At 38.9% G+C, this 26,517-nt stretch overlaps 1 protein-coding gene across 1 annotated transcript in view; it reads right to left on the reverse strand.

The window, feature by feature from the left end:
* Positions 1–1,390: 1,390 nt before the first annotated feature.
* LOC106902636 (vesicle-associated membrane protein 2-like) overlaps positions 1,391–26,517 on the reverse strand; it is a 44,899-nt gene continuing 19,772 nt past the window's right edge. The window contains exons 2-5 of the mRNA XM_014966281.1: positions 10,282–10,396; positions 6,524–6,682; positions 4,957–5,008; positions 1,391–2,780 (exon numbers count right to left, since the gene is read on the reverse strand). Of these exons, the coding sequence (XP_014821767.1) occupies positions 2,764–2,780; positions 4,957–5,008; positions 6,524–6,682; positions 10,282–10,396 (343 nt within the window). The 3' untranslated portion in view covers positions 1,391–2,763. The remainder of the gene's footprint in view (positions 2,781–4,956; positions 5,009–6,523; positions 6,683–10,281; positions 10,397–26,517) is intronic.

Consider the following 26,517-nt stretch of genomic DNA (forward strand, 5'->3'; position numbering starts at 1 on the left):
TTAACCCTCTGCAGGAGCAGTTTGATGCTGGGTCTGTACGCCAGGGAAGGACATACTTGTTCATGCTTCCTGGTCTGAATTAGAAATGTTACGTGGCTTATCTTCATGACTGCAACGAACCAGCACAGCACAACTAGCAAACGTTGAGCATTCAAGAGCACACTATATGGAAACAGTTTAAAAGAGTTAAACACATTAATTTAGCATATTTCATTAGCACACAGGAGGAAATTGTCTCTTCACAAACATTTTACAACACACTAGAGGCTAGGTTTTGTGACTGAAGTCTTCCTTGCAAATTTGCACCAACACTTAGCAGTCAACCCCATTAGTTACTGTTTTGAGGGAGAATGAGTACACATTCTACAACCAGCAGTTTCTCTTCTCCACTCTCCCCTAAAGCTCCCACTTTGGATATTAACTTGCTTGAGATACATTAGCTAGGAGGGTGTAAACTTTGCATCCTTATAGGAGTTTCATTACAGTTTCATTTGGAAACTTTCCGTCTTTGTAGCTACAGGATTCAAACTCTTTGATGTGTATTTGCAGCTTTATCAACTGTCACAGCTTTATCAACTCCTCACAGGAGAAGGCACCTTCTACATTAAGGAAAGGATGTGTATCAGCATATAACCTTACTGATTGTACCATCTCTAGTGAAAGCCATCTTCATCTCATGAATCCTTTCAGCATTCCCATGAAGAAGCCCTGTGAGGATCAAGCCATTCTCAATATGGGTATGGGTGGGAGGGTCTCAGTCTTAGGAGGTAACCGTTTCATATCAGCTAACCAAATATCTTAGTAGTTTAAAAAGAGCCCTGAAGTTGGACAGCTTATTCCTTTCCCAGCTCAAGTATACATAGCATTCAGTTGTGGCATCTCATGGAGTCAGGCCCTTAATGACAGCAGAGTTTTCTCTCTGGCCCATGAGGATTTTAGAATTGTTTATGTACTCACTCCACTGAAGGGCTGAAGTGAACAGGGCATACAAGGACATCCAGTAGCACATTAGTAACTTTCAAAGTTAAGTTTCATTAAGACTGTGGCCACCTACTACTTAATGATATGAAACAGTACATATGAATATGAAGTAATAAATATATAGGGGAAAAAATTGCAAATGGAACCTTTCAACTTATCATTGCTTATTCTCTCTGGAGAATTCTAATTAAGCCAAATTTGTATACAGATCCACTGCAACAAACTGGTCTGGGTCTCTGTTTTTTAATCTTAGACTGTGTCAAAAGAGATGCTCCACAGTGGGGATATTTACACAACTATTATCACCATTTCTATGCCCTAATTAAATTGTGTGTGTGGGGGGGGAATTCTACAAATTTGTCCTAAAATTTCTGAAGGAGTTATTCTAAAAAAAAAAAACCTTTCAGAATTTCCTGGCTCAACATTTGATAATTTATTTTTAGTTTGGTTAACTATAATTAAACTATTTGGTGTTTAAAAAGGTAAATACAAGGAATTCAACACTTGGGAGAAATCCTACAACAACAACATACAAGAACTTTCTCCCAAACCACAATATATCATTCCTCTTAATTACATCAAATCTTAGCTTGAACTAGTTGAGTATGAAAAATATCTCAGCTGAGCACTTTACAAAGAAGACACTAGTTTCTGAACTACACACACACACAAATTAAATTTTTAAAAAACCTGTTAACACCACCACTTTGGAACAGTGTTTCTCTGCCTTCCTCTTCTCCAGGACAGCTTTGCTAGGCACCCTTCCCTTTCTTGGCCTCTTTCCACTGTTCCCTCTATTTACCCATACCTTTTTCTTCCTGATTTTTGAATGGCCCTCATAGCAGGGACCTTGTCTGCGAAAATGATGCAGAGGTGGTTTCCTACAATTGTGCTGAGAAGCCACAGACATCACCAAAGTTGTTCATGTGCTTTAAGTTAGGGCCATAACTATCAGGGATGGGCAAAGTCTGACAAACAGTGCCTTGGGTTTTTAGTAAGAGTCTGTATCTTGGTCATTTATGATGCTTGTATTACCATTGTTGCACTTCACTGGGCTTTTTCAAGACTCTGCTAGCTAATGCTTTTTTGGCTGTCATACAGTTTTCTTTCTGGCTTTCATATTGAGGGCACAGAACACCCCATAAGGAAAAATTTAAATCCATAAAAGATGATAATCCAGTCCTATTTATTTTCCACAGGCAATGTTTTTAGACTCGGATACTACAACCAATCACAACAAACTTCTGTGTTTGGTTGGCTAAGCTGAAATAAGATGTCTTACATGAATACTTGTAGGTACCACTCTCTTCAATGAGAATAGCAGATACTCACTACCCTGAAAAGTTACATCTGATAGTGGATTTTGCTATCCAGCTTTAGGTGCTCAGATTGAGAATTTTGGCCCTAATGCTTGCTGCAACTTTAGGTTTGTGTCCAATCCACCTGACAGTGTCCCTTTAAGCAGGAGCTTCCCCATAGCTGCATTCTCTGATTCTGAGATGTTCAGGATGCTTTTCATATACTACAGTTTCTGAAGGTCAGTGTGTACACATTTTAAGACACAGTGATAAGACAGTGTATGGAACTACTTGGCAGTATTTAGCTGGTACAGTTTCTTGTGGAAACAACAGAATTCCAAAACACACTACACTGAATGCTTATGGGTTATTACAAGCAAAAATCCCAAGACACCGGGAATTAAAAAGCGGAGTTCAACAAAGGAACACTGATATCGTTGGTTGATATGAACAAAGTTGTGCCAAGTCTTCCTTCTTCGCTTTTTCAAGTGGAGAAATAAACTGAGAAAGAAAGCAGAAGGAAAAAAAAAAAAAAAACATAAACCAACAGTTATTATAGAGTTACTGTTGTGCTTTATCTCACAGAAGCATGTGCCGGCAGAGGATGGCAAACACCTTTAGCACACCTTTGCTGAAAGACCATGACCTGTCTTGCACACAGTATGCCTTCCTGGCTGGAACGAGGCTGCTCCTCATTTGTCAGAAGGAGTTCGGAGGGGGAACTGGAGTGGGAAGCAGGGGAGACTCTGGCTCGTTAAAGACAGAAAGGGCAACGACTGACGGTGATGTTAGCCACCACCCCCAGCAACACCTCTACTCCCAAATGTTGTAACTCTTCCTTCAGCAGCGAGCCAGCCTGCTTTTCCAGGGCCCCACTACCAGGTTGGTAAGAAGCCTGTCTTGGGCCATTTCACCAGCCATGGTAGCTTGTTGCTGTGAGGAACTACCCAGTTTATCTGCGGCTATAGCCATCCCTGCCTGGAGGGTATGATCTTGTTCCTGTTCAGATCGGTGACTGGAGAACGCATGCAGGCCTTGTCTGTGACAGCATTTGGATGCTTGATGTCAACAGGATTCAAACATATGCTTGAGAGCTACAGTAAATAAATACATCACTGAGTTTAATACATGGGGTCCTTCCTGAAGCTGCAATCATTAGGCATTAGTACAGAAAGATCAAATAGACTGAAAAAATAATTTAGGATCGAGAGCTTAAATACACTTAAATCTCACCAAACTTGCACTAGATCTCACTATGGTGAGCCATGACCTGGGTTTGATGATGTGACACTCAAATTTGTGATTAAATACCCTAAAGCCAACCTAAGCCATGTCAAACCTGCTATTGCTGGTTCTAAACTTATCAGGTTAACATTTAAAACCAGGAGGGAAGCAATATTACTACTTATTTATAATTTCAGGCTTATCTTCTAAGGACAAATTATGAGCTATCTTGTCTGGTTTTTACTTTCTTGTTAAGATACACATAATGCTTGATGATGCACATATATGCAGCAATCGGTTCAATGGCTGCACATCTGCCTTCCCAGGTTGCTGCACTATATTGCAGAACAAAGGCCTGTCTTTCCCTTGAAGCCAGTTGCTTCAAGTACCCAGTTAATATAGTTAATTAATATCTAGCCACTTTACATCCTTGCCGTATCAGTGTTACGAAACCCTAGAATTATTCTGGGTCACTCTGGTGCCAGCATTCATAAGACTAATAAACTGCCACATGTATCTCAATCCATTTAGTTATGTTTACAGGTGATTCTGTAAGCCTTCTTTGCAGAAGCAACAGAGGAAAATGGAAACATGGTGAATACAAGGCATGTAATTTGAGAGCTGGGAATTAATTTACATCCATAGTCTAGCCTCCCGTGGATCTCTTCTGGGTTACTAGCTGGATTGTTTAACTCAAGAAATCTCCCTTTTAGGAGTTAATGCCATATTACAGTTATGTCACATAACGGCTGTTGCTAACACAGAGGTTACATAAATAAAATGTTCAGTTCCTGTCATTACAAGATCCCTGGCTCCCAACCAGCATGACTGCTATTATTCATTCATATGTTACCTTTCCTATAACAAATGTGTGGAATGAGATGAGCTTTCAAGACAAGAAATCATTAAGACTTTGGGCCATCTTTTAACAATATTTAGGTATTCAAGATGCAAAGGGATTTTCAGAAGCACCAGCATCTCAAATTCCTGCTGATTTGGTGGGAACTAGGCACCTACATGCTTTTAAAAATGCATTGGATGCCCATTTACCTTCACCCTCTTTTTATAGGCATGGGGAAATTCAAGCATTACTGTTCTCACTAGAAAACACTGGGACTGTGGCACAGGTTGTAATGAAAGGAAGGTATCTGAGATTTTATGTAAAAAAAAAAATTACATAAACATGAAAAGGGAGAGTTTAATCCTAGGGAAAGTTATGTAACATGCTAATGTAAAATATATTAACTGTCAACACATTCTACCTATACATGTGTCCAGAGAGTTTGCAGTAATTCTCACTATAACAGCATGACACTAGAAGGGGAATTCCACAAATCGGTTTAAATATTTTATCTCCTTTTTTTTAATGCTTTGATTTTTTTAAATATATCAGCACTTTGTACAGTCACAGAGCTATTGAGATAATAAACAAAAGAGAAAATGAATTACTCACTTATAATTATAATGAGAATGACTGCACATACTACACCAAGGATGATCATCATCTGTAAAAAGAAAGTTATGAGAGAAAAAAAAAAAAAGAGAAAGTCAGGTTTCCACATGAAAGACATTAAGCCCTGAGTTTTTTTGCTTTTACTTAGCGGCTCATTCTTTGCACTTCTAATTCTTGCAAAGACTCACTGCAACAGACTCGTTAAGGCCCCAAATTTATTATCAATTTTAGGAACAGCTGACCACCAGCAATGGACATAGCCTCTTGTCAAAGCTAGCAAGTTTTTTCTCATCATCTAAGATGCAGTGACCTACTTTGTCCACTTCCAGCAGTAAAGTAAAGAAAAAGTAAACTTCTGAAGTAAGTTTCCATTGGCTTGCAGGAGATTATTTCCCCCTCCCCTCCTTCCAGATTCTGTTTGTCATGGTAAATCAGGAAGGGAGAATAAGGAAAGCAAAATGAAGGTAGGTTTGAAGGTCTGGTGTAGTGCAGTGGTGACTGCAGTTAGCACGGGTGACATAACTCAAATTTTGTCTCTGTACCTCACAGGAGCCCTGCTTCTTGCACTGTCTGACAAAGCAACTGGGCAACAGTTCAAAGAAGACCAGAGGAGCTGCTCAGTTGAATTTCTAACCTTACCTATCCTAATCTATCCACTTATTTTTGGAGTGTTTGTGCATGTAGTTTACCCAGAATATTTTGCCTTGCTTTACATTTCGTAGCACTGTGGACTAAAGAGACAAGGCAGGCGACAGACTGGCAAGAGATAGGTGTGGGATTCTCCTTTGGGAACAGGGGGCTTTATTTGTGTGGACATGAATGATCAGCAGCAAAGATGGTATTGAAGAGAAATGGAAATGAAGCTGAACTTTTGGCCTAGTGTTGGTAGTGCAGAGTAGAAAAAAGCAAGGATATGGGGTCTTATATGAATAAGAGGAAGTGAAGTTTCTGAGTCCAGAGAACACAAATCCTGGAGGAGGTCTAAAAAAGCAGAGGAGAGTGAGGTTCCTTCCGCTCGTGGGGAAGGATGAGACTTTGAAGACAGCAGAGAAGAGAGCTGGTTGGTTAAAGTCCTGCTCTATCCTAATCTGCCCTTCTTAAAAAGATACTGTAATTTCCTCACTTCTCACAGCAGTTTGTGGAACCAAGTATTTTTTTGGTAGTTTACCATCCTAAATCCTTGATCCTAAAGATCAAGAGGCTGAATATCTCCCATAAGGAAAAAGCTTCTTTTCTTCCACCATTAGAATTTACTGCACCTGTTCAGGTTTTGTGGTTCACACAGGGAACTGACATGAATTAACATGGAATTCTCTCCTATCCCGATTTGCTAGCACTGACATCAAAATTTTTATCTACATTTTATGTACTGCAGAAATTATCTAGATAATAGGATCTGGTAAAGATCAAACTTATTATCCTGGAGCCTAGAGGGCAAGGCATCTCTTTCTCCCTTGACAAGAAGAGACCACTTAGAGATGCCATGCTGCAAGCAAAATCCAATTAAATGTCAGTGAAAGTAATGTCTGCAGTGAATTGATTCTTAACAAGAATTTGTATTCCTTACCTTGCAATTTTTCCACCAGTATTTTCTCTTCAGTTTGGCTGCACTGGTTTCAAACTGTGAGGCACCTGCTTGCAGTGCATCTGCCCGGTTGTCAAGCTCTGATAGCTTCTGGTCTCTTTCTAGCACCTTGTCCACATTCATTCTCATGATGTCTACCACCTGCAAAGACACAGTCTCACGTTAGATTCCACACACAGTAAAGCCGAAGGTCATCCGTATGTTGACACTCTGGAGTATCACATATCATACTGCAACCAGCCATTTGCCATTATGGTATGTGATGGCAGTTACCTGGGCAGTGTGTACTGCACATGTTTGCATACTGCAAACATGTCTATGAAAGGAGACACAGTGAGAACAAGATGAACATAGCTATGTTCAGATGCCCTTAAAGGTAAAAATAAAGGGACGTTATGGAATACCGTAATTAGTTTCATTAAAGCTTTTGATTTCTTTTAGCCTAAACTACTTTCAGCTACTTCACTATAGATACAAAAAACTGATGGGGACCCCTACCTCTACTACAATTTGGTTGACATTTGTCCAGTCATTACTAAGACCAAGCCATTATTTTCCTTATACATTTAATATAATTTCCTTATCGGAACTAGAGAAATTGGCTAGATAAAGCCCACTCTGAAGGGAACTGTATATATTTCCTGACCAAGGAATTTACTCATTCTGCAGATCTTGCACAGACAAGATGAATTCCCAGCCATAATTGCGAAGTGCTGCTTGAAAATGGAGGAGGAGAAAATTTTACCCGGCAAAATTCGGCCTGAAGTGTAGCAGGGACTCCTTGTCACCTCATTACACAGCCTCAGCAAAAAGAAGTGTGCACAGCCAGTACAGTAGGTAAGGCCCATTCATGCATATATTTTACATGTTGAGTTAGACAAAAATCCTCTTCTAGCAAGCCAATAACTCTAAATAGAAATCATGTACAAATTAATCACTAATGTGAATGTTAGACAGTATACCCATCTCAGTAAAGCTGTGTCCACTTACTCTAGCAGTGAATATGGTTGCTGGTCTGTTACTTCTCATACTCTGTAATAAAGATTTCTATGGGTTTTGTACTTAATATAATTTAAATATTACCTGCAAAAACCTAGAGTTATTTTAAAACCCCATGATTTAAATACAGTGAGAGGAAACTGGTAGTGAAAGAATCTTTGAAAGGACTGGCACAGGGTTAAATGGTGTTTCAAAACTCCAAAGGTTTTTTTCACTTGTCTACCAAATCTAGAACAAAATCAAATGTTTTGGTCAACCCAAATTTTCTTACTTGCTTTTCCAAACCAAAACTTTCCATCAAATTAAAAATACTTTTGTTTTCATTTCTCAGCTAGTATTTAGCTGAATTTTGTCTTGGTAAAATGTTTAGTAGGGAATATTTTACACTATTTGAAAATGCTGAAACAAAATACCGTAACTTTTCCTACCCATTCTCTCCATTTTTTGCCCAGAACTATTTATTGAATTTAACCTGACTAAAGTGGACACTTTTCCAGACAAGACTGCATTTTTTTCAAATAAATAAATGTTTGTCTAAACTAAAACCAAGATCTGAGCCTTTAAAAAATAAGCTCTAGGACGTCCAGAGAAATCATAGGGGAAAACCAAACACGGATAATAGCTGAAGTACTGTAACAGCACTGATATGGCATTAAAAATGTCAGTTGTTTTACCAAGACCAAAAATTTTCTCTTAAGCGAAACCGTGATTATGTTGCTGAGTTTTGGATTTGGGTTTGAAGTGCTGTGCAGAGCAGCACTTGGACTGGACTAGAGTAGTCAGAGGAGTGTAGTGCTGTGGTGTTTGGTGCCACCTACAGATTATTTTTCAACAAGACAAGAAAGAAAACCAGTTTTTCTTTCTAGTAGGAATCTAGTAAGGGATCTAGTAGGGATCTAGTAAGATCTAGTAGGGATCTAGTAGGGACGTCACAGGAACGCTTAACAGATCAGACCCTTCAGTGCTATAAATCAGTTTCACCCTAGTGACTTCACAGTACTGAAATCCCAGTGGCTTTTTTCTCCTTTGGCTATTCTTATACTGTGATTTCCCTATGGAACAAGGGCCTGCTGACCATGTGCTATCCACTCAAAACCCATACTGACCTCAGCCTCCCTCTCAAACTGGAATGAAAAAAACCATGGACCCTGATAATCACCTGCATAATCCTCAAATCCAAGAGCTACTCACTGTCCTCTCATACTGGTTAAGAGTTCCTGCCAAAATTACTCCATCGTGCTTCACAAGAAGACAAACTTGCATGGGCATGAGTGAAAAGTCTTAGAATACAGAGTATCTTAAACACAAAATGGAGGTTCACTAGCCTCGTTGGAGCCATCTCCGTTAATCTGCTTGAAGAACCCTAGGTATCTGACCTGCATCACTTGTTATAGACAATAATTAGTAATTATTTTTCATCTTCTAGGGACAATTACTTTTACTGCAACTCACATAAACAATTACAGCACCATCATGACGTAATATGTTCAGGACAAGAAGTTTATTTCATTATTCTGACAGAAGCTGAAATGTAATATTCCTTTCCCCACTGCAAGAGACACTCCGCTAACGTCAATGAAGTTAGTGTGATATGAAAGTCAGTAGTAATGAGAGAACCAGGCCTAGAAATTTCTGTAGACGTTTCTGCAGCCAGAGGATGTTCTTGTGATTAGCTCCAAGCATCAGCAGTGGGGAGGCTGGAAAGACCCTGTTTCAGATCTTCAGCAATGAAAAGACAAAGCTCAATTTGACAGATGTATTTAATTCATCTTAAGGAATGCATTTGAGTTGGATGTTGTGAGGTCTTCTCTACTATTTTTATATATACCTGGGGCTTTTGAAAATAGAGACCCTTATGCATGTAAATAGCTATTTTCAAATGTGTATTTTAGTGAATTGGCATTAAAGAATCACACAAGCCCTGGTCACTTCCCCATGGACAGTAAGCAATTATTTACTTAACTCTTTATAGGGGTTTAGCAAAACTCTGTATTTCATACCCAGCACACAAATCTGCACAACCCGTGTGCAAATACTGTACTGCTGGTACACTTGGGGACTACACCCACGAGCAGTGGTACACTCACTTATTCCTGTTATCACAGCAGTTAGATGGACACTGGTATTACAGCTGCAGTGGTGGGGTAGTCTGTGTACTACAATAATTTAAGGATTCATGCTGGAACAGGCACGTGGTCCTCCAAGACCAACAAGAGGAGTGGGGATTTGTTGAAGGTGGTATTATGACATCATGTGTAGGTGCCTCTATTTGGGGATAAATTGTGATGATTAATCGACAGAGCTCTGGTTAATGAATATGGCCTCAGCTGTACAATTCTCATGGCTTGAATCTATCTGTGAGAAGCTGGTGGCCTGTCCCTGTGAAACAGCCTGTGATATTAGTGTCTAACCTTCAGAAATGCAGGAACACATTAAAAGAGCTGGTTCTACTATGGCATTTCCTCCTAACCTGACTGATTGGGATGAATTCCTGAATTAGCACCAGTGCCCACATTTATTCTGGAGAAATGTTACTGGTACACAGATGTTCATACTCAGAATCTCTCTTGCACTATCTGCCTCTTCAATAAATGCCATCCTTTGGTAAACCTCATTTCCTACATCCACTGCCTTCAGACAAGCAAGAGCTCCTGGCTCATTAGGGAGGAAAGCATCTTAAAGAACAAAATAATAATCACATCAGCATGTATTTGAGCAACAAATCACCTAGTACTACTTACCTCATCCACCCGGGCTTGTGTCTGCTGCAGCCGTTTGTTGCTTGACACATTGGTTGCAGGAGGTGGCCCTGCAGCCCCAGCACCGGTGGGACCTTGGGTAGGAGCTGGAGCAGACCTAGATCAAAAGCAGAGAACACAAAAAGTGACTGAAACTGTCTTCACTTGTTGTTCCCTACCCCTTTTCCAGAACAAGTCAAAAGTACATATCTCTTAAAAGGAGTTTTCCATTGTCTCAGAGCCTACATTTTCCATTCCTGGATCACAACCTTAGTGTCCCATTCCCTCCCAAGCTGCAATTAGCTTTCATGCTATTTCTTGATAGGACCATATCAAACTCTTCCCCTCACTTGCTGCCTTTTGAAAAAGCAAGCTATTCAGATTATCTACTACAACTTAGGCCCAATGGCCAAAATGATCACAGGCCTGAGAAGCAGGGCAGAGCTTATATCCCACTAAGGAGACAGACTCTGCCACAGGTGTTTTGTGTTGATGCTATGGGAGCCAGGGCTGTGACCCTGCCTTCCTCCTCAATGTGCTGAATGATGCAGTCCCCAGCTCCCCAGTGTTTGGCTGGAAGCTAACCAGGTAAAGATAAACAAGACGAGAGGAGAAAGAAGTGGAAGAGGAAGAGTGCACCGAATTGCACAAAGCATAGTTACTCATCTCAGGCATTCAGCAATGCTTAACCACCCCACCAGTGGTCATCAAATCCCCCCCAACCAGAGCAGCTGGCCAGGCTTGAACACTTGGCATGGACCCTGGATGAATATTTGCAGCAATGCTGTGAACAGACCTCTGATCTCCTGTGCATCAGCTCTTTTCTTAAGCATCAAACACTGGGTTTCCCCAGCTTGCTTTAGAACAAAAGGCAAACCAAAAGTTCCTTAAAATCTGTCAACATATCTGGTCTGTCTCAGTACATGAACTTGTGCAGGCAAGTCACCCTGCTGGCCAGTCATTCTTCACACCTACACTTTACCCCGTGAGACCTTTTTCTTTTCAAGGGACCCCTGTCACTTCTTCCTGCAGAGAAATAAAACCCTTCCTAAAGCTGCAGAGGAAATCCCTAAGCATGTGAACTGAAAAATATCGCAAATCCCACTCATGCCCTACCAATGCCTTCCCACAGTGACAGACCGAGAGAACACAGTGTTTCTCTGTGAATCATTCCCTTTTACATCCTGGGGTCTGATTAATGCTGCTGGAATTATGGCCCCATTAATACACTGTCAAAGTGCCTTGGGACACTAAAGTTAGTTCCCCAAAGGTACCTTAAGCTGCAAAATTCAGTTTGACAGCATTGCCTGCGGGCTGAGATCCCTACAGATAACACTGATCCTCACAGACTCCCAGTGATGGAGCAGCTGTTTGCAGACCTGGAGCACTGCTGTTATCTTACACTTCTCTTTTTTTTAACTGTGGGTGAGAATGTCATTATCAAGCTTTAGTTGAAAGAAAAGAACTTGAGCTGTACACAAATTGCTCGTCCTTTGAGGACCTCACAGCCGCTATTAAAAACATAAAAGACCAGATGCTTCTGCCACCTGCAATGGAATTACTCTATTGAAGGTCCATGGGCCAGGATCCCAACAGGACTTATTCTGAGTTTGTGCTGTTGTCACAAAGGATCAAAATCTGACTATAATGTATATCAGACTCCAATATCACAAAACAAGATCTCCCTAGAGCACTGACAACCTCAGAGGGAGTTCCTGGTACAACAACAGTGCTAAAATTGAAATTGAGAAATTTCTTTGCAGTCAAGGAAGTAAATAGGCTTTTTCCCTATCAACACAAGCACAATTTTTCTGTGGTAACATTCTGTCACGCTGTTCACTACTACAACTCTTAACAGAGACCCCCTCTTGAGCTATGTATTGTTAGCAACCCAGACACTACAGAAGGAAAGTGCATGAGAAGCGTTTTTCCTGGCCATATATTTTCTCTAGGATGCATGACTTATAAATGCAGCAGTGTTCTTGGTCAAAGCTGTGTGATAACGCTGAAGTCCAGTGCTCTGCCATATACCTTTTCTGTCCGGTAATTTTCATCTTTTTTGCACCTCCCAAGCTGTCCTTAAAATGATTTGGCATAAAGTAGACACTTCCCAGTTTGTTCTCTTCCAGCATCCCTGCTGCCATCTAATTTGATTTCAACTGTATTTCCTGGGGCTTCTCTGCTCCCTGTGTAAGGGAGGAATGGATGGGAAAAATGGATGTTTTTACAGCTGCCCTGACCATCCAGCGGGAGTTACTGTAACTACCAAAGCGATGGTAATCTTTACGCTAAGGTACAGCAAGCTTGTAATTAACATATCCATCTTAATTAAATGCATAAAATCTAATACACGAGTAGCCAGAGCTGGGTGGTGCCTGCAGTGCAGAGCTACACTTTCCAAACCTTTTGTCTCCAGAGTTGAGCTCTCCTTACACAGTAAGAGCAGCTGCCTCGCTCTTGACTTCATGGGTCAGAGCAATGAGCTCTGCAAGCAGAGGAGTGCTCACCAGAAGAGACAGAGTGCCCGCTGCAGAGGGGACAGTGCAGGTTCCCAGACGGGCTCTAGGAAGGCAGTCCTTAAGCAAGTGGCTTTAATGCCACCAGCAGATCTAGCAGGTTAACATGGTACAAGGCCTCTCTTGACCTTAGGCAGCTTGTAATATATCCAAAACAGACAGAACAAGAAAAAAGATACCTGCATCACCTCTGCTCCTTCTGACCTGCCAAGGCACTTCAGAATGGGACAGAGGGATTCCCATGCTTCTGGCTCAGTCCTACCAATTTTTGAGCTCTGCAGAAACCATCCTGGCTGTGCAGCAGCAAAAGTCAGTACCTCTGAGCTAATGTGACTCCAGTCCCACAAGGCATCTGTTCAGAGTTTGTCTTTGAATGCAAGAAGGGAATTGAAGGCCTAAATCACTAGAAAGCACCAATATTCTCTGGGACATTTTAGTGGAAGAATGCTAGAATGAAAGTCCAGCCTACATTTACAAAATTATTCTATTATTGCCTCAGCACTGTGTCATATCAGCTTATAATTTCTCAGAAGCATTATTCAAAGAAATTTATGCAAAGCATTAGCACTATGTTAGAGAGGCTTTCTTTTGAAATACATGAAGCATCACAACTTTAAAGGCCAATTTCTCATGGCCTGGCATGATTTTTGGGAGGTACAAAAGAATGCAAAAAGCCATATAAAAGCTACATCATTGAGTCCTTAGCCATCAGACTAGTGTATTTTATTTTTTCTCTAGGAAAAGGAAAAAAGCTGCCATTGATGCTGAGAATCTTTACTCCCAAGGGCAGGTCAAATTAGTCTTGAAGGGGGGACAAAGCTCTATTATTGTTGGTACAAAAGAGTATAAATCCCTAGCAAATATTCTTATACGGCAACCACTCTGCAATGTCAGAGCACTGCGGTATGCTAAGGAGAGTGATGAGTACACATACTTCAGGACAACAATACTACATGCGTAAAGCCTCAGCAGTTAGGTTCTTTATATAACATTAGTTACATCCTCACCCCCACCATGCCAGGTTTATGCTTCAGTTAGTACATGAGCAATCTGGCTGATTGAAAGCAGGTGTTGGATCTGTGTATGTACGCAGCAACCTGTAGAGAAACATGTGGAAACCGTCCTAGTAATTCAGTAAAATGGTCTCAGCTGACTCAGGCATCCTCATTCTTCTGGTTACTTGCTGGGCCAGAAACTGGTAGGTCAAAATCGTGACTAAGAGATTTCTTGTCTTACCTGGTTATTTTGGAAGCAATTTACCACTTAGCTCTAACAGTTAAAGGGGGCTGTAACTCTAATTAAGACAGAATTGGAGATATGCAGTGGCTGAGGATGACTATGTATCTAACATTTTAGAAAGCTGCCTGACACATACTTCAGGTTTTGTTCATATGGGTGAGCTACATAGGAGGAATTTTTTATGTTAGTCAGGCTAGGGAAGGAGATGCACAATGTAAATACCAGGAGGATCCCAGACCACCACTGTGACTTTAGTACAGTTTACATTAGAACCCCAATAGTTGCTTTCAGCAACTTGTTTTATCCATCCAAGGTGCTTTTAAAGCCTCCAGCTATGGGACCTAATCCCTTCAAAGTCTTTATCCTAACAACACTGCAATAAGCCAAGGAAAAGCTATTATCCCCGCATATGGCTGGGAAACAGGTACAGGGAGATTAAGTGACTTGCTCAGTGGCACAGGAAGCCTGTGGCAAAGCAGTCCAGACCTCTTCTTTGCCATCCTTCTGCTCCCCTCTTCTTCAGCTACTGACTCCAAATCAAAGCTCACAACCTGTTTCTAACAGCAGGAATTATTTTCTACCCCTCAGACTTAAACAGTAAGAAATATACAGTTAAAGGTTACAGCACGAGGAAAGTGAGAATTACATCAGACATCTTTAGCTGGTATCAGCTGGCAAAGCTCAGGGGAGGGGGCAGTGAAAGTGCATCAATGCAGCAGAAGATTTGACTAATGATCCCTATAAAAAGTGAAATGAAGGAGGCAATTTTCTATGAATCCTATTTTGATTCCTCTTTCCTCAAACCCTTCCCTTGTTCAAATAAAACGTAAAATTGCACTGCCTCTCTTCCTCTTTATTTTTTTACTGTCCAGGTACCATATCTCTATAGTAAATATTTCCTGTTGTAACCAAACTTATGTATATTTAAGACACTATTCTTCCAATTGAACCCCTTCAAAGGGCATCTCCCCATTTGAGCTGGACTGCTGAAGTAGGGGTTGACAGTCTGTGGTTCCAACAGCATTTAAAAAAAACCAAACCAACCACCATCACAACCCCTGCCATTTATTTAGTTGTAAAATAAATCAGAACACTCCCATAGCTTTGCACTCCTGAGATTTAATTCTAAAACAATTATTAAAATTATCTACAGAGAAAAATTAGTGTCTATGGATGCCAGTGAAGACCCTGGGCCTGACAGTAACTGTAGAAACAAGCCACTCTCACATTGTCCCTGCTGCTGAGAGTGTTCATCTGTGAATTTAGATGCAACGGAAAGCTTTGAGGCAGGGAAGATCTCTAAGGAAATAAAGAAGCTCTGTAGCACTTGGGGTTTGCTGTTAGTTTTGAACTTGCCTTGTTTATTCCTATGCAGTAAAAGCTAAAACAGGTTTTTCACTGCTAATTTGCAAAGGGGGACTTTTACTGGTAATACTTAGAGTCTTCTGCTTTCTGGAGGGATTTGCTAGTTCCCAGTTTTCTGTTAATCGGATTCTACCACATAGGATTTTATTTCTGCAGTAGGTCAGTGTAGCCAACGCTAGCGCAAATCTTTCTTAACAATCTGTTTGGCTATGTGCAGTTTGACACTGTCCTAACAAAATCCAGTCTAAACAAAGGCGGCAGACTAAAATGCTGTGCTAGCCTATTTACATGCCATCTCTCAAAGAAATTGGCACCTTTGATATTTAAACTCCTCCAAGTTCTGTGCCTTCCAGACTTGTGTGCTTAACTGTACAAACTTATCAATAGTACAGACCTAACACAGTTGTGTGTGGAGAATCATGTTTCTGTTTGGGAATATATACATGTGTGTGCTAAAAATCAAGAGACATTAGCTACCCATTCCAACACTTCCCATAGTGAAATGGTGTAGTATCAAATGGCAGGTCCTGTTACTCATTCAAAACCACACCATAATTCTGTCAAGAGACGTTCAGAGAAAGGTGACTTACTTCTAATGTCCCCCTAAAATTAAGTGTCCTTCAGAATTAGGTTCTCAGCCTTCTTACAAGTAGATAATTATGTTCTCTGCCTTTAAGGTGAGAAGACTCTTCAAAAGAAAATCCTGAGTGGAGAGCATGACCTACCCAATTCCAAGACAGATGCACTCAGTAAGGTAATTAGCTTTTCAGTTCAGTTGCCTGCCAATTGCATGCATTTCAGATTTCTAGCTGATGATCTCCCCCTCCAGTTATTAACTAGCCTATTTTAATAGACTAAGTTTATCCTGGTTTTCATTCTACTAATCTCACTTTCATTGGGGGGGAGGGGGAAGCTGCTTTTATGGGAGTAAATAAAATCATGATAATATAAAAACTGGTTACGTTGAAAAGATAATTAGGATATTGACAGAGGAGTACCACTGCTGGGCTAGTGGACATTTGCATACTTGGGGGTGGAGGGATTTTCAGATATGGAAAGATGTTTTCAGTCCTTTAAGATTTCACAGGAGGAACAGAATTAACTCCCAACAAGAGCAACAGGCTTCCTTCACTACCAGGGAACCATCACTGCTTTTACAGAGATGTTGTTCTTAACTGTGCTTTTCAGTGTTCAATCTCAGCCCTTCAATATTCAGTAAAAACGTGACTGTTGCAAATTAAACAGCTACAGACCTTAACTTAGACTCATTCCATCCTATGACTATCAATTTTAAAACAATTTCTCATACTATTTGTAATAACTGGATAGTAATGAGTAATAGTGAATTGGTGGTAGAAAAAACACAGCCACATATAAAAGGAATTAGCATTTAAGATGTCTTAATTTTGTGAAGAAATTTCTGCTTTGAACACATTCCTGTTCCTAAATGTGATTTTTATGTACTACCAGCAATATTCTACAAGGACTCTCCCTTATTACAAAATATTTACTCTGATCATCAGCCAAAGAACAATACCCTACATTTAATGTCCTGGGAACACATTTAATTAAATATTCTCACAAGTTTATTATGACTGCATTGACCATCTGGTGTGCTAAATATGCACACAGATGAAAAATAGAGGAACCTTAAGACATCATCTTTAATTTGATCATCACTTGTTGTGCTAGTAATGATTGACTGATTTACCTTCTCCAGTACGTTCTATTCAAGCCAAATGAGTATTACTTACAAGGCCCAAAGCACCTGAATTCTAAATCAAGCCAATTAGTTCAGCCAAATGATTTTTGTGACAAACATAAGAATTTGCCAGAAAGAGTTGTATTATTTCCCTAATTTCTCTAAATTGTAATCTTCACAACAACCAGTTGCAGTGACTCAGGCGGGGTTTCTGTTAGTCAAAAAAGTAACACAAGGCAGGATTCCTTTTCTGAAATATCAACACTACAGATTTTTTTAGATGCTTCTTTCTCCTTGCTGTCATCTTTTGCAAAGGCTGTGGCTTAAGATAAAGTCAACACAATTCAGGGATATTGATTCATGTGTTAACCACTGACCACGCTTTGCAGAGCGGTCTATGGATTTGCTTGAAGGATGATAAAAGGTTAGATGACTCAGGGTGTTAGTGTGCATGTTTTATGTTCACAAATTAAAATCTCAGAACTAAACTATAGAAGCCAACCATCTAACATACACTAGTGGTAAGTGATCACCTATCCAAAAAAGCACCTGCACCTACAAACTAACTCTCCCATATCTTTAGATCCCCGTTGACCAATCTGATCTTCACATTTAACTGGACAAAAGAAAGGTTTAAAAACAATGTCTGGAACTACTGAAGCAGACAACCAAGTAGACAGCCACCATTACAACCTGTAACCTATCTGATCCACTCAGAAGAGCTCAGTCTGCTACTTAAACCCCAGTTAGCAATTGTGCTGACCCAGGCTAGACTAAAACAAATTTGGGCTCTAACACAGTGTGATAATGGGTTTTAATTTTTATACCATAGCACCTACCTCTCCAAAAGCAGTGGCAGTAAACAGGGGTTTCCCATCTCCCATCTTCCCAGAGGGTCAGAGCAGCAAATTAGGTCTCTCTAGGAATAGCTGTGAGAGGGAAGGAAGAGCCCCATAGTACTGAGCACCCAAAGGAGCTGGTTAGCTTGTGGTTAGCATGTGGGACCTCTGCTCGCCTACTGCCAGCAAGACACAACGGCACGGGGAATCTCCCCTGCCCTGCCCAGATCAGCAGGGGACTTTGCCCCTAACAAACCTCTGCATTAGACTAGCTACAGAGCTGGGTAGTCTCAGATCAAATTACATCTATTTTTTCACAGCTACAAAGACTGCAAATCTATATAGCCAATATCGAGAACTGAAATAACTAAACAGCTCTAAAGTAAATAATCTCCTTTTGAGATAATTTCTTCAGACTGGCCAGTGACTTTAGTCAATTTTAGTGCCTTTTTTTTTCAAAGAAAAGGGTTGATTCTCATTATTTGCTAGTATGAAACTAACTGTAAACTTTATACTAAATAAGGTGAAAGCAATTATAAAAGACTTCCTCTTTATATTGACATTAACACTATATTGTGAAAAAGAGAAATGTAATTTATTGTTTTAATTCTTAATTTGCATCAGCTGCTTTTGGATAGAAATTACAGTTTAGTAAAAATAAATATAAGATCTGTCCTGTGAAATATTCATGATCTTTATATTCATGATAGTTAACAACTAAAAACTATCTTCGGTGCAATGTCTACACAGGAAAATATCAAAACACAGTATTGCACTAAAAGTCAATTTTTAAAGGGAAATATTGTGTCTAGTCCCCAGGTAGTACTGACTGTACCTTCTATTGCTTATTACAAGACTTCAAAATTAGCAGGTTTCAGGCTCTTCTAGTGATTTATCTTCATTAGCTGAAAGAACACAAGCTTCTTTTTGAATTTTTTTTTATTTTTAACTTTTTTGAAGTTTCTGTTAACCTTGATTGTGTGGGTTATGATATGGGCCAAAGGAAATAGAACTGGCACAAAGATCAGTTCTGTAATCTGTTTTTGTCACAAAATGGTTACCATTTAAAGGTAGTTGAATATGGATTAAATCGAGCGTCCAGCATGGGTTGCGAATTTCAAATAGATTCAAAGTTGTAGGTAAATGGACATACATACTGTTACAAAAAATACCAGAATTTTGTTTAAAAAAAAAAGTTTCTTAAAATAAAAACCAGTGGGGCTGATAGAGCGTAATCTAGCCCATTTGGGCTGATGTGGTCTTCAACTCCATCCCCGAGAGCTCTTGTCTTTGCAAGGTGCATTGGTAGCAGCCTTTCTCCAGTTTCTACAGCTCTCTCTTGCACAATGAGGTTACCTTACACACTTAGAAAAATAACACAAAGACTGACCATCACAGGAAGAGTTGTTTTTTAATTCCTAGAAAACTTCACTGAAGGAATTTTAGTTTATAAATAGGGGAGTTCTTTTACTAGGGATTTAAACAAGCAAACAAAAAACCCAAAAAAACTCCACCACCTAAACAACACAGCAAAACACAAAACCACAGAGATGATTCAACAGAGAAATTAAATTCTGGATGACACAAAGTCTTTATTTTTCTTGTGCTACGTTACTGATCTGAAATCAAGGAAAGTGAAAACTGATTGCAAACTGAAACAACACTGGATTAAAGCAGAAAATCGCCAAAGCATACCAGGCTGTGGGAGAGAGGAAGCCTAACAGAACAAAGCTTGCTTCACTCCTTGCCTTAGCGAGATATGTCTGAAACAAATCAAGAATAAAGCAATAAATAGACTGGAAATGCAGTCAGTATCATTGCTGTCATTTTCTTCTCCATATTGGAAGAAAAAGAAGAAACACAATCTGTCTTGGAAACTACAGAGGAAATACATAAATACCAACCACGTTGCTAGAGAAATGTTTCAAAAATTCAGGACTCTAGAGCCACAGTTACATTTGAACAAGCCAATGATGCTAAACATCCTGGCCACCCAGATATTCCAGATTCACAAACCTCTATTTTCAGCCTCTAGAGCAATCACTGAGGACAGAGTTGAGTGGAATAGTCAGCTTTAAGCAAGTCCCAAGTCCTGTTTCTGAACAGGAGCTGATGCATTTGAAGTTCATGCTGACATAGAATGTTATGGTTAAACTTCACCCACGTTCTCATGCAGGGGAGGAAGAGCATCCACTATTTCTAACTTTCTGTGTAGGCTTCCAGGATCATGGGCTATACCCAAAGGAATAAACAGGCAGCAGCTGGGCCGGGAGTGGGAGGGAAAGATCAGGGTAGAGTTTGACTCAGCCATCCCTTACTCACTGACTCATGTAGTGGTACAGAAGAAACTGCTGTAGTTTGTTGCTGGTTGCAGTCAGTTAAAAGTTAACTCTGATATAGAGAAGCAAGGAAGACTCTCAAAGGAATGTTAGGATTGGTGTGCTTTTACTACTTTTAAGTAATATCTTTTTGGATCAAGGATGTTTTCTGTGCCTGTCTTTTGGGAGACCCAAATTAAAACCTAGGAGGCTTGGGGGCTTTCCATTTGCCTGTAAATTACTTCCCAGCATTCTTGTTGCTCTTCAGAAGGAACTCAACTATTAACATGCCTTTTTTTTTTTTTTTTTTTAAATAAAAAACCCCCAAAAAATCCTAACTTTGGAGGTATCTCTCTGAAGAATTATATGAATTAAAATGGTTTGACTCTTGGTTTGACTCTTTTTTTTTTTTTTTTTTTTTTTTTTTTAATTAAAAAAGCCCCAGCAACAACAAAACAGCTGAAAGGAAGCCATGTTTCCATCAGCAGTGAGATGCTTTTCTAGCCTTGCTATATACATCTATTCAGAGGCAGTTTTATCACAACTGAACTTTATAGAGTAATTACCATCCTTACTTATATTAAACTTTAATATATCAGGAGGATTATCAAGGTTAAAACTTCTCTAACTGCTCAGCCAAGAGAACTACAGTGAACCTATTCATTACTTAAAATGCAGTCACACAGTATGTGCAACTGTTAAGAGAGAATAGCAAAAGTATCTGTACGTAAAGACAACTTTCATCTTTATTTCTCACAAAATGTCATGTTCACTTCTTGAAAAGCTGCCGTGAAACATAGCTATCATTTGCAAGTGACTGTGTCCTTATCACAGGTGCTCCACCTTCCCACAGGAAGTTATGATTCATACGCAGTGTTTTTTCTCCCCAGTTTCAACATCCATCAATTACTGAAACTAGATTCCATTTAACCAATCCAATATATTAAAGCAATAAAAGGAAACTTCTCATTTCAAACTCTCATTGAATGAAAAAAAAAACAAACACAAAGCCCCAGAATATTTTGAATACAACAAAACCAGAGTTTTAAAGACCTTTTAAAGAAGACCTTTAAGACTACTTTGCCAACTAAATAATTTGGCAAACTAATGTGAATTTATTAAATAATACCTAACAAAAAATTATACAATCCATACTGAAAATGTTTCTAGCACTTTAAACATGTAAAATAAGATTTGTCTATATCATCACAGCCATCTCTCCTAAACTCTTCAGACTCTCATCCTCATGGGATCATTAAAAACCTCGTCGTTTCCCCATAGACTATGCTCCCATCTTTATCTTACCATTTGTCTCTTTCTCAAAACTCTAAAATCTTTTTAATTAACATCTTTGCTATACACAAAGACCTGTGTTTAAATCGCATTTCCAGAACTCCTAGCGTGTTTTCGGAAGCTTACAGATGTACTCTGTGGATCAATGCTGAGGTGAAGATATAACATCTGATTTTCTAATTTGAGATATTTAAATCAACATTGTACACATATGTGTATTTGCAAATTGCTACAGTCCAGAAACTGAACTTCAACTTTGCTTTTTTCCCCCTAAATAAATACCAGTTTATCCTGGTTCTATATTTAGTCATTACACTCAAGAGAATGCTTTTTGCTATTTGTTAAATGCTTAGACACTTTGCTGAAAATCTGTTGTGAGTTGCATCATTATAAGCAGCCCTTGAGGTTCTCTAGATAAATAGAGACACTCTTCTCCATGTCTGCTGAGTGAGTATTGCTATTTTGCTCAGCATTCATCTGAAATGTGTAATTATTTTTATACCACTTCAACAATAACCACTTGTTCCTCATCTCCTTTCTTGGAAACAAAGGTGTCATTAGGATTAAGGAGAAATATTTGAGATTTAAACTGAGTATGCTTTAAAAGTCAAAGAATCAAAATTTGAACTGTCCATATATTTATTCAAGTGAGAAGAAGGAATTGGTGAGAATCATATTTGGGACAAAGCAATCCATTTACAATCAACCATAAAGTCCTGTTTATATTAACCAAGAAAAATTCAGATCACTGAAGCATTCCCATAGCTAACATTTCCTGCCCTCAAAGCTACTCCTGAAGCTCTGCATCTTTCCAGCTGTGTTACATCCCTTGAAGGGCAAAGTATTACCTCCTGCTATTACGATTGGGATACAGAGACATACTTCAGTTTAGAAGCGTGCAGTTTGTTTGCATTAAAAAGCTAAATAACTTTCTACAGCTACCCCAACTAAATATTGGGAAATAAATCCACCTGTCCACAAGAAATTCAGCCTACCTACAGCAAGATTCAGTGCACTGATAGAGCTATTACTTTTTTATTATTATTCCTCTTTGGCTCCTGTATCCTTTCTTATTTGAGCCACCATGCTGGTGCCAGGTCTGTGATGCAGTCCTGGCACAACAGGTTTCAGACTTACAGTTCTTCAAACACTATTAAGAACCTTGTGTATGGCATACGGGAGCATCATGACGCACTAAACAGAGGAAAAAATGTGCTGGGCTGTTACCAGTTCCCTAGGTAACAAAGAGATACTATTAAAAGAGAAAGTGGTACCACGGTGGTAAATAAATAAAGGCATGCAATAAAGGCCCACAAGTATGACTAACTTTCCTGGGTGCTGCAGACAACAGAGAGGGAAAGAGCATGCAAATTCATGCACCTTATATCTGTGAGGAAACAGAATTCCCCACCAACTAGAAGGTCAAGTAATGCCCTCATTCACAAGTTCCTTTTAGGCAGCTGAGAACGCTGCCTCCCAGCCCTTTTCTTCTTACCTCGCCACTACTTTCCTAACTCCCTTTCACATTACAAACAGCTACTAAGCAACAGGAGGTTTGCAGAGAATGAGTCATTCTCATGTGGCTGATAGGCTGAGTGCAGGATGGAGATTAGTGACCTGACAATGCACAGCCCCAGAATCCTTGTGCTTCCTGATAACCAAAATGCTCACTGAATGCAGCAAAAGTTAATAAATAAGTGCTTTAAAAGGTTAAAATTATAAGTCATGCCTTATAATTCTCTCCAATAGATGTTAGCCTAGAAAGAAGACTGCTATATGTTAGATGCACAATTGACACATGGCATTAAGCATTCTATACCTATAAGGTGTTCCCTTAAATTTAACTAGCTAATAATTAAATTATATTTTATTTTGATGGCAATATAAAATGCTTAAGCTTTGGACTGATAGTAAAAATGTTGGGAACTAAGAAAAAGGTAAGTGGAGCATAACCACCCAAGGTCATTCAGCTCGCAGTGTAAGCAATGGATTTTGACACAACTGGGAGTGTTTCTGACAGGAGATATCCTTTTGACTGAGGTTTTACTTTTTTTTTTCTTTCCCTCCCTAATAGAATAATGGAAAACAGAAAAATTATCTGGAAAAGGCCTCAGGAGTTCATCTTGGCCATTCCCTTATCTCCAGGTAGGCCTGATTTCTACTTCAGATCTGAAACTGGTTTGTCTGCCTTACCCTTGTGGGTTTTTTTCCCCAATGATACTTGTATCAGACATTTTGATGGTTCATTCAGCACTTAACTCAAGCAAAGCTCCTAGGGCACCAGATAGAGCCATTAATCCTTGCAAGTATGCTTTGCAATATTTAGTCTTAGGGCCCGTAAGTGAGGACTGGCCAAAGCATATCTATAGCATAGGTCTCTCAATCATGAATTTGCTGAGGGACTAGAATATCTAGAAAAAAAAGAGTTGTTAGTTGTGAATATGAAGAATCTTTGTGCCTACATGAAAATGTTAATAGCAAGCTCTTTATATTAACCATGAAGTCCTAGAGTGGTAGAACATCTAAAGAGCAATTTAGTACAGGAAATAAACAGAAGTAATTTCCTTGCTAAGTCTGGTAGAAATCACACTGACTGTGAGACAAGCGCCTATGAGATATTTTGCAAAACACATGTTAACTTGTGAAGGGACGCGGTCAAGTCAAAGCAGAGTTCTCTCATTGCCTGTTTGCTTTAAATCTGGTTTAGTACTGTTTCATAGTCTTAATTAAAATTGGCTAACTTCCTAAAAAAATTAGTAATATACTCAAAAACATTAAAATTTTCACAACCTGCTGTCTGTGAATATATAAATGAGTTAGATGAGATAAATATTATTAAAAAGATAAACTACAAAAGTTATTGGGAAAACAGATTTTGAAGCCTGATATCAGTGTTCAAATTGAGGAGAAAATTACAGAATTAATCCAGCCTAAATGAACAGACCACATTTCCATTTTTTCCATCAGATTTCAAGTAAAAACAACTAAGAGCTTATGAGTAATCCACTGACTAACAATTCTCAGAGATTACTTATAAATAATTTTTAAAAAAAAATGCTGTTAGATGCTCAGACTCCTCATAGGCAATTCCAGATTGAAAAGTCAAAGAAATAACAAACCGTAAAGTATCGATTCACTTCAAAATCATAAAATTTACTGGTGTAGGACTTTGTTATGCAGGATACTTAAAAAAGACTAAAGTACTTCCACGTATATGTATGCATGAGTGTGTGTGCACCTCAAAACCGGTGACCATCAGACCCTCATCTAGCTAATGCTAGACATCAGTTTATTCTCCGATCTAGCAAGCAAAACCATAATGGCCTAAGATTAGTTGGTTATCAGTTTGAATGCTTAAATTAAGGCTAGATTGCAAATAATAAAATGTGAACATCAACAAACCAATCCTTGCTGTAATTCAAGCAAACTTTTAATGGCTTAAAAAAGTAAACTGTGAAATAATAGTGTTACATGACACAGGAAATAATATAGCTACACGACATGGCCTAAGTCTGTGATTCAAACTACAGTTCATTTGAAAAAAAGCAACCTCTATTTGAATAAATATGGTTTTTATCAGTAACTGCTAAATCAAATTTAGGATAAAGTATATGTTTGGTGTTCTCTAGAGGTCCCTTCCAACTCTGTCAAATCCGTGAATCCGTGATTATGCTAATCTCACCACACTGCTACATCCAAGTTATCCAAGCAAATGAAAGGTAATCTGTAACTTGCAGGAGAAAAAACCAATTCTGTTAACAATCTCATCTTCTGGGATGTTGCTAATTTTAAGGTGTTCTTTCTATTTATTTTGCTCATGTACCTTTATATAAAGTCACTAAACACTGAGATTCTTGTCTTTAAAAAATCAAAAGAGCATGTAGTTTCCAATAATAAACCTGTAATTATCACAACCTCACCAACATTCATCCAACCAAGCATAGTTAAAGCAGGTTTATTTTTCACTTTGTGCTCACGTAAGGAAGTAAACACAATGGAAAAAAAATGATCCAACTCCTTTTATCAAGGGAGAACCTGTCTAGTTTTTGACTCCACTCTTGCATTCTCCTATAACCTTCTTGGGATAAAGCTGTACCAAATTCATAGTTTCTATCCAGGAAGTTTCTTGCAGAATTAGGATTCCAAAAATGTCAAAACATCTGAGTTATTGCATAGTACCACAGCTTTTTAAAAATAAATGCAAGTTCTTACTAGTTGCAACAATTGTGTTACATTCACATGATTACCAGCAGCCATCATATATAATGCACGTTCTGTGCATATGCAGATCAATACCAAGACTTCTGCAACGACCTTGAAACTAGCATAAGAGAACAGTTTGTAAGTAGTTATTGGTATCTTGAGACTACATAACTATGTTTTATGGCAACATTCCAGAGAACCTTTTGCATACTCCTATATACAATCTCCCTGAACAATACTGCAATACTAAAGAACCTTCTAACACTCTTCGCTAAGCATTTTTTCTTATTATGATTTTGACTAACATTTAATAAGATTCAATAGATTTGAAGGGCCTGATTTTCTGAAAAAGCCTCGTTTTAAGAAATTTTCAGTACCATTTTCTACTTTTTTTTTTGAAAAAACTCAGCTTTCCATCTTACACATACAGTTTTACATCTGGAACTAATTAGACATTATTTACCTACCTACCTGATGGCATGTGCAAGTAGTTCAGAGATTTTTTTTCTTGAATTCGGTAAGATTACTCTCCTACCATCACAAAGAAAAAAGTGGCCAATCTGACACAGGTATTTTACTTGTGAAAAATGCCTTGCTGAACTGCATTTAATATGAAGAGCTTTCTAATCATGTAAATTCAGAGCATTCTGTCAAGCGGATATGCCTGAATCACACATATTTGGTTTAACTCATACTGAAAAAATGACAGTAATTGCAGTGCTCTGTCATCATCTTAAGAAAGCAATTACAGTAAAATATTACTG

Source organism: Calidris pugnax, unplaced genomic scaffold, assembly GCF_001431845.1.
Source record: "Calidris pugnax isolate Ruff unplaced genomic scaffold, ASM143184v1 scaffold65, whole genome shotgun sequence".
Lineage (NCBI taxonomy): Eukaryota > Metazoa > Chordata > Aves > Charadriiformes > Scolopacidae > Calidris > Calidris pugnax.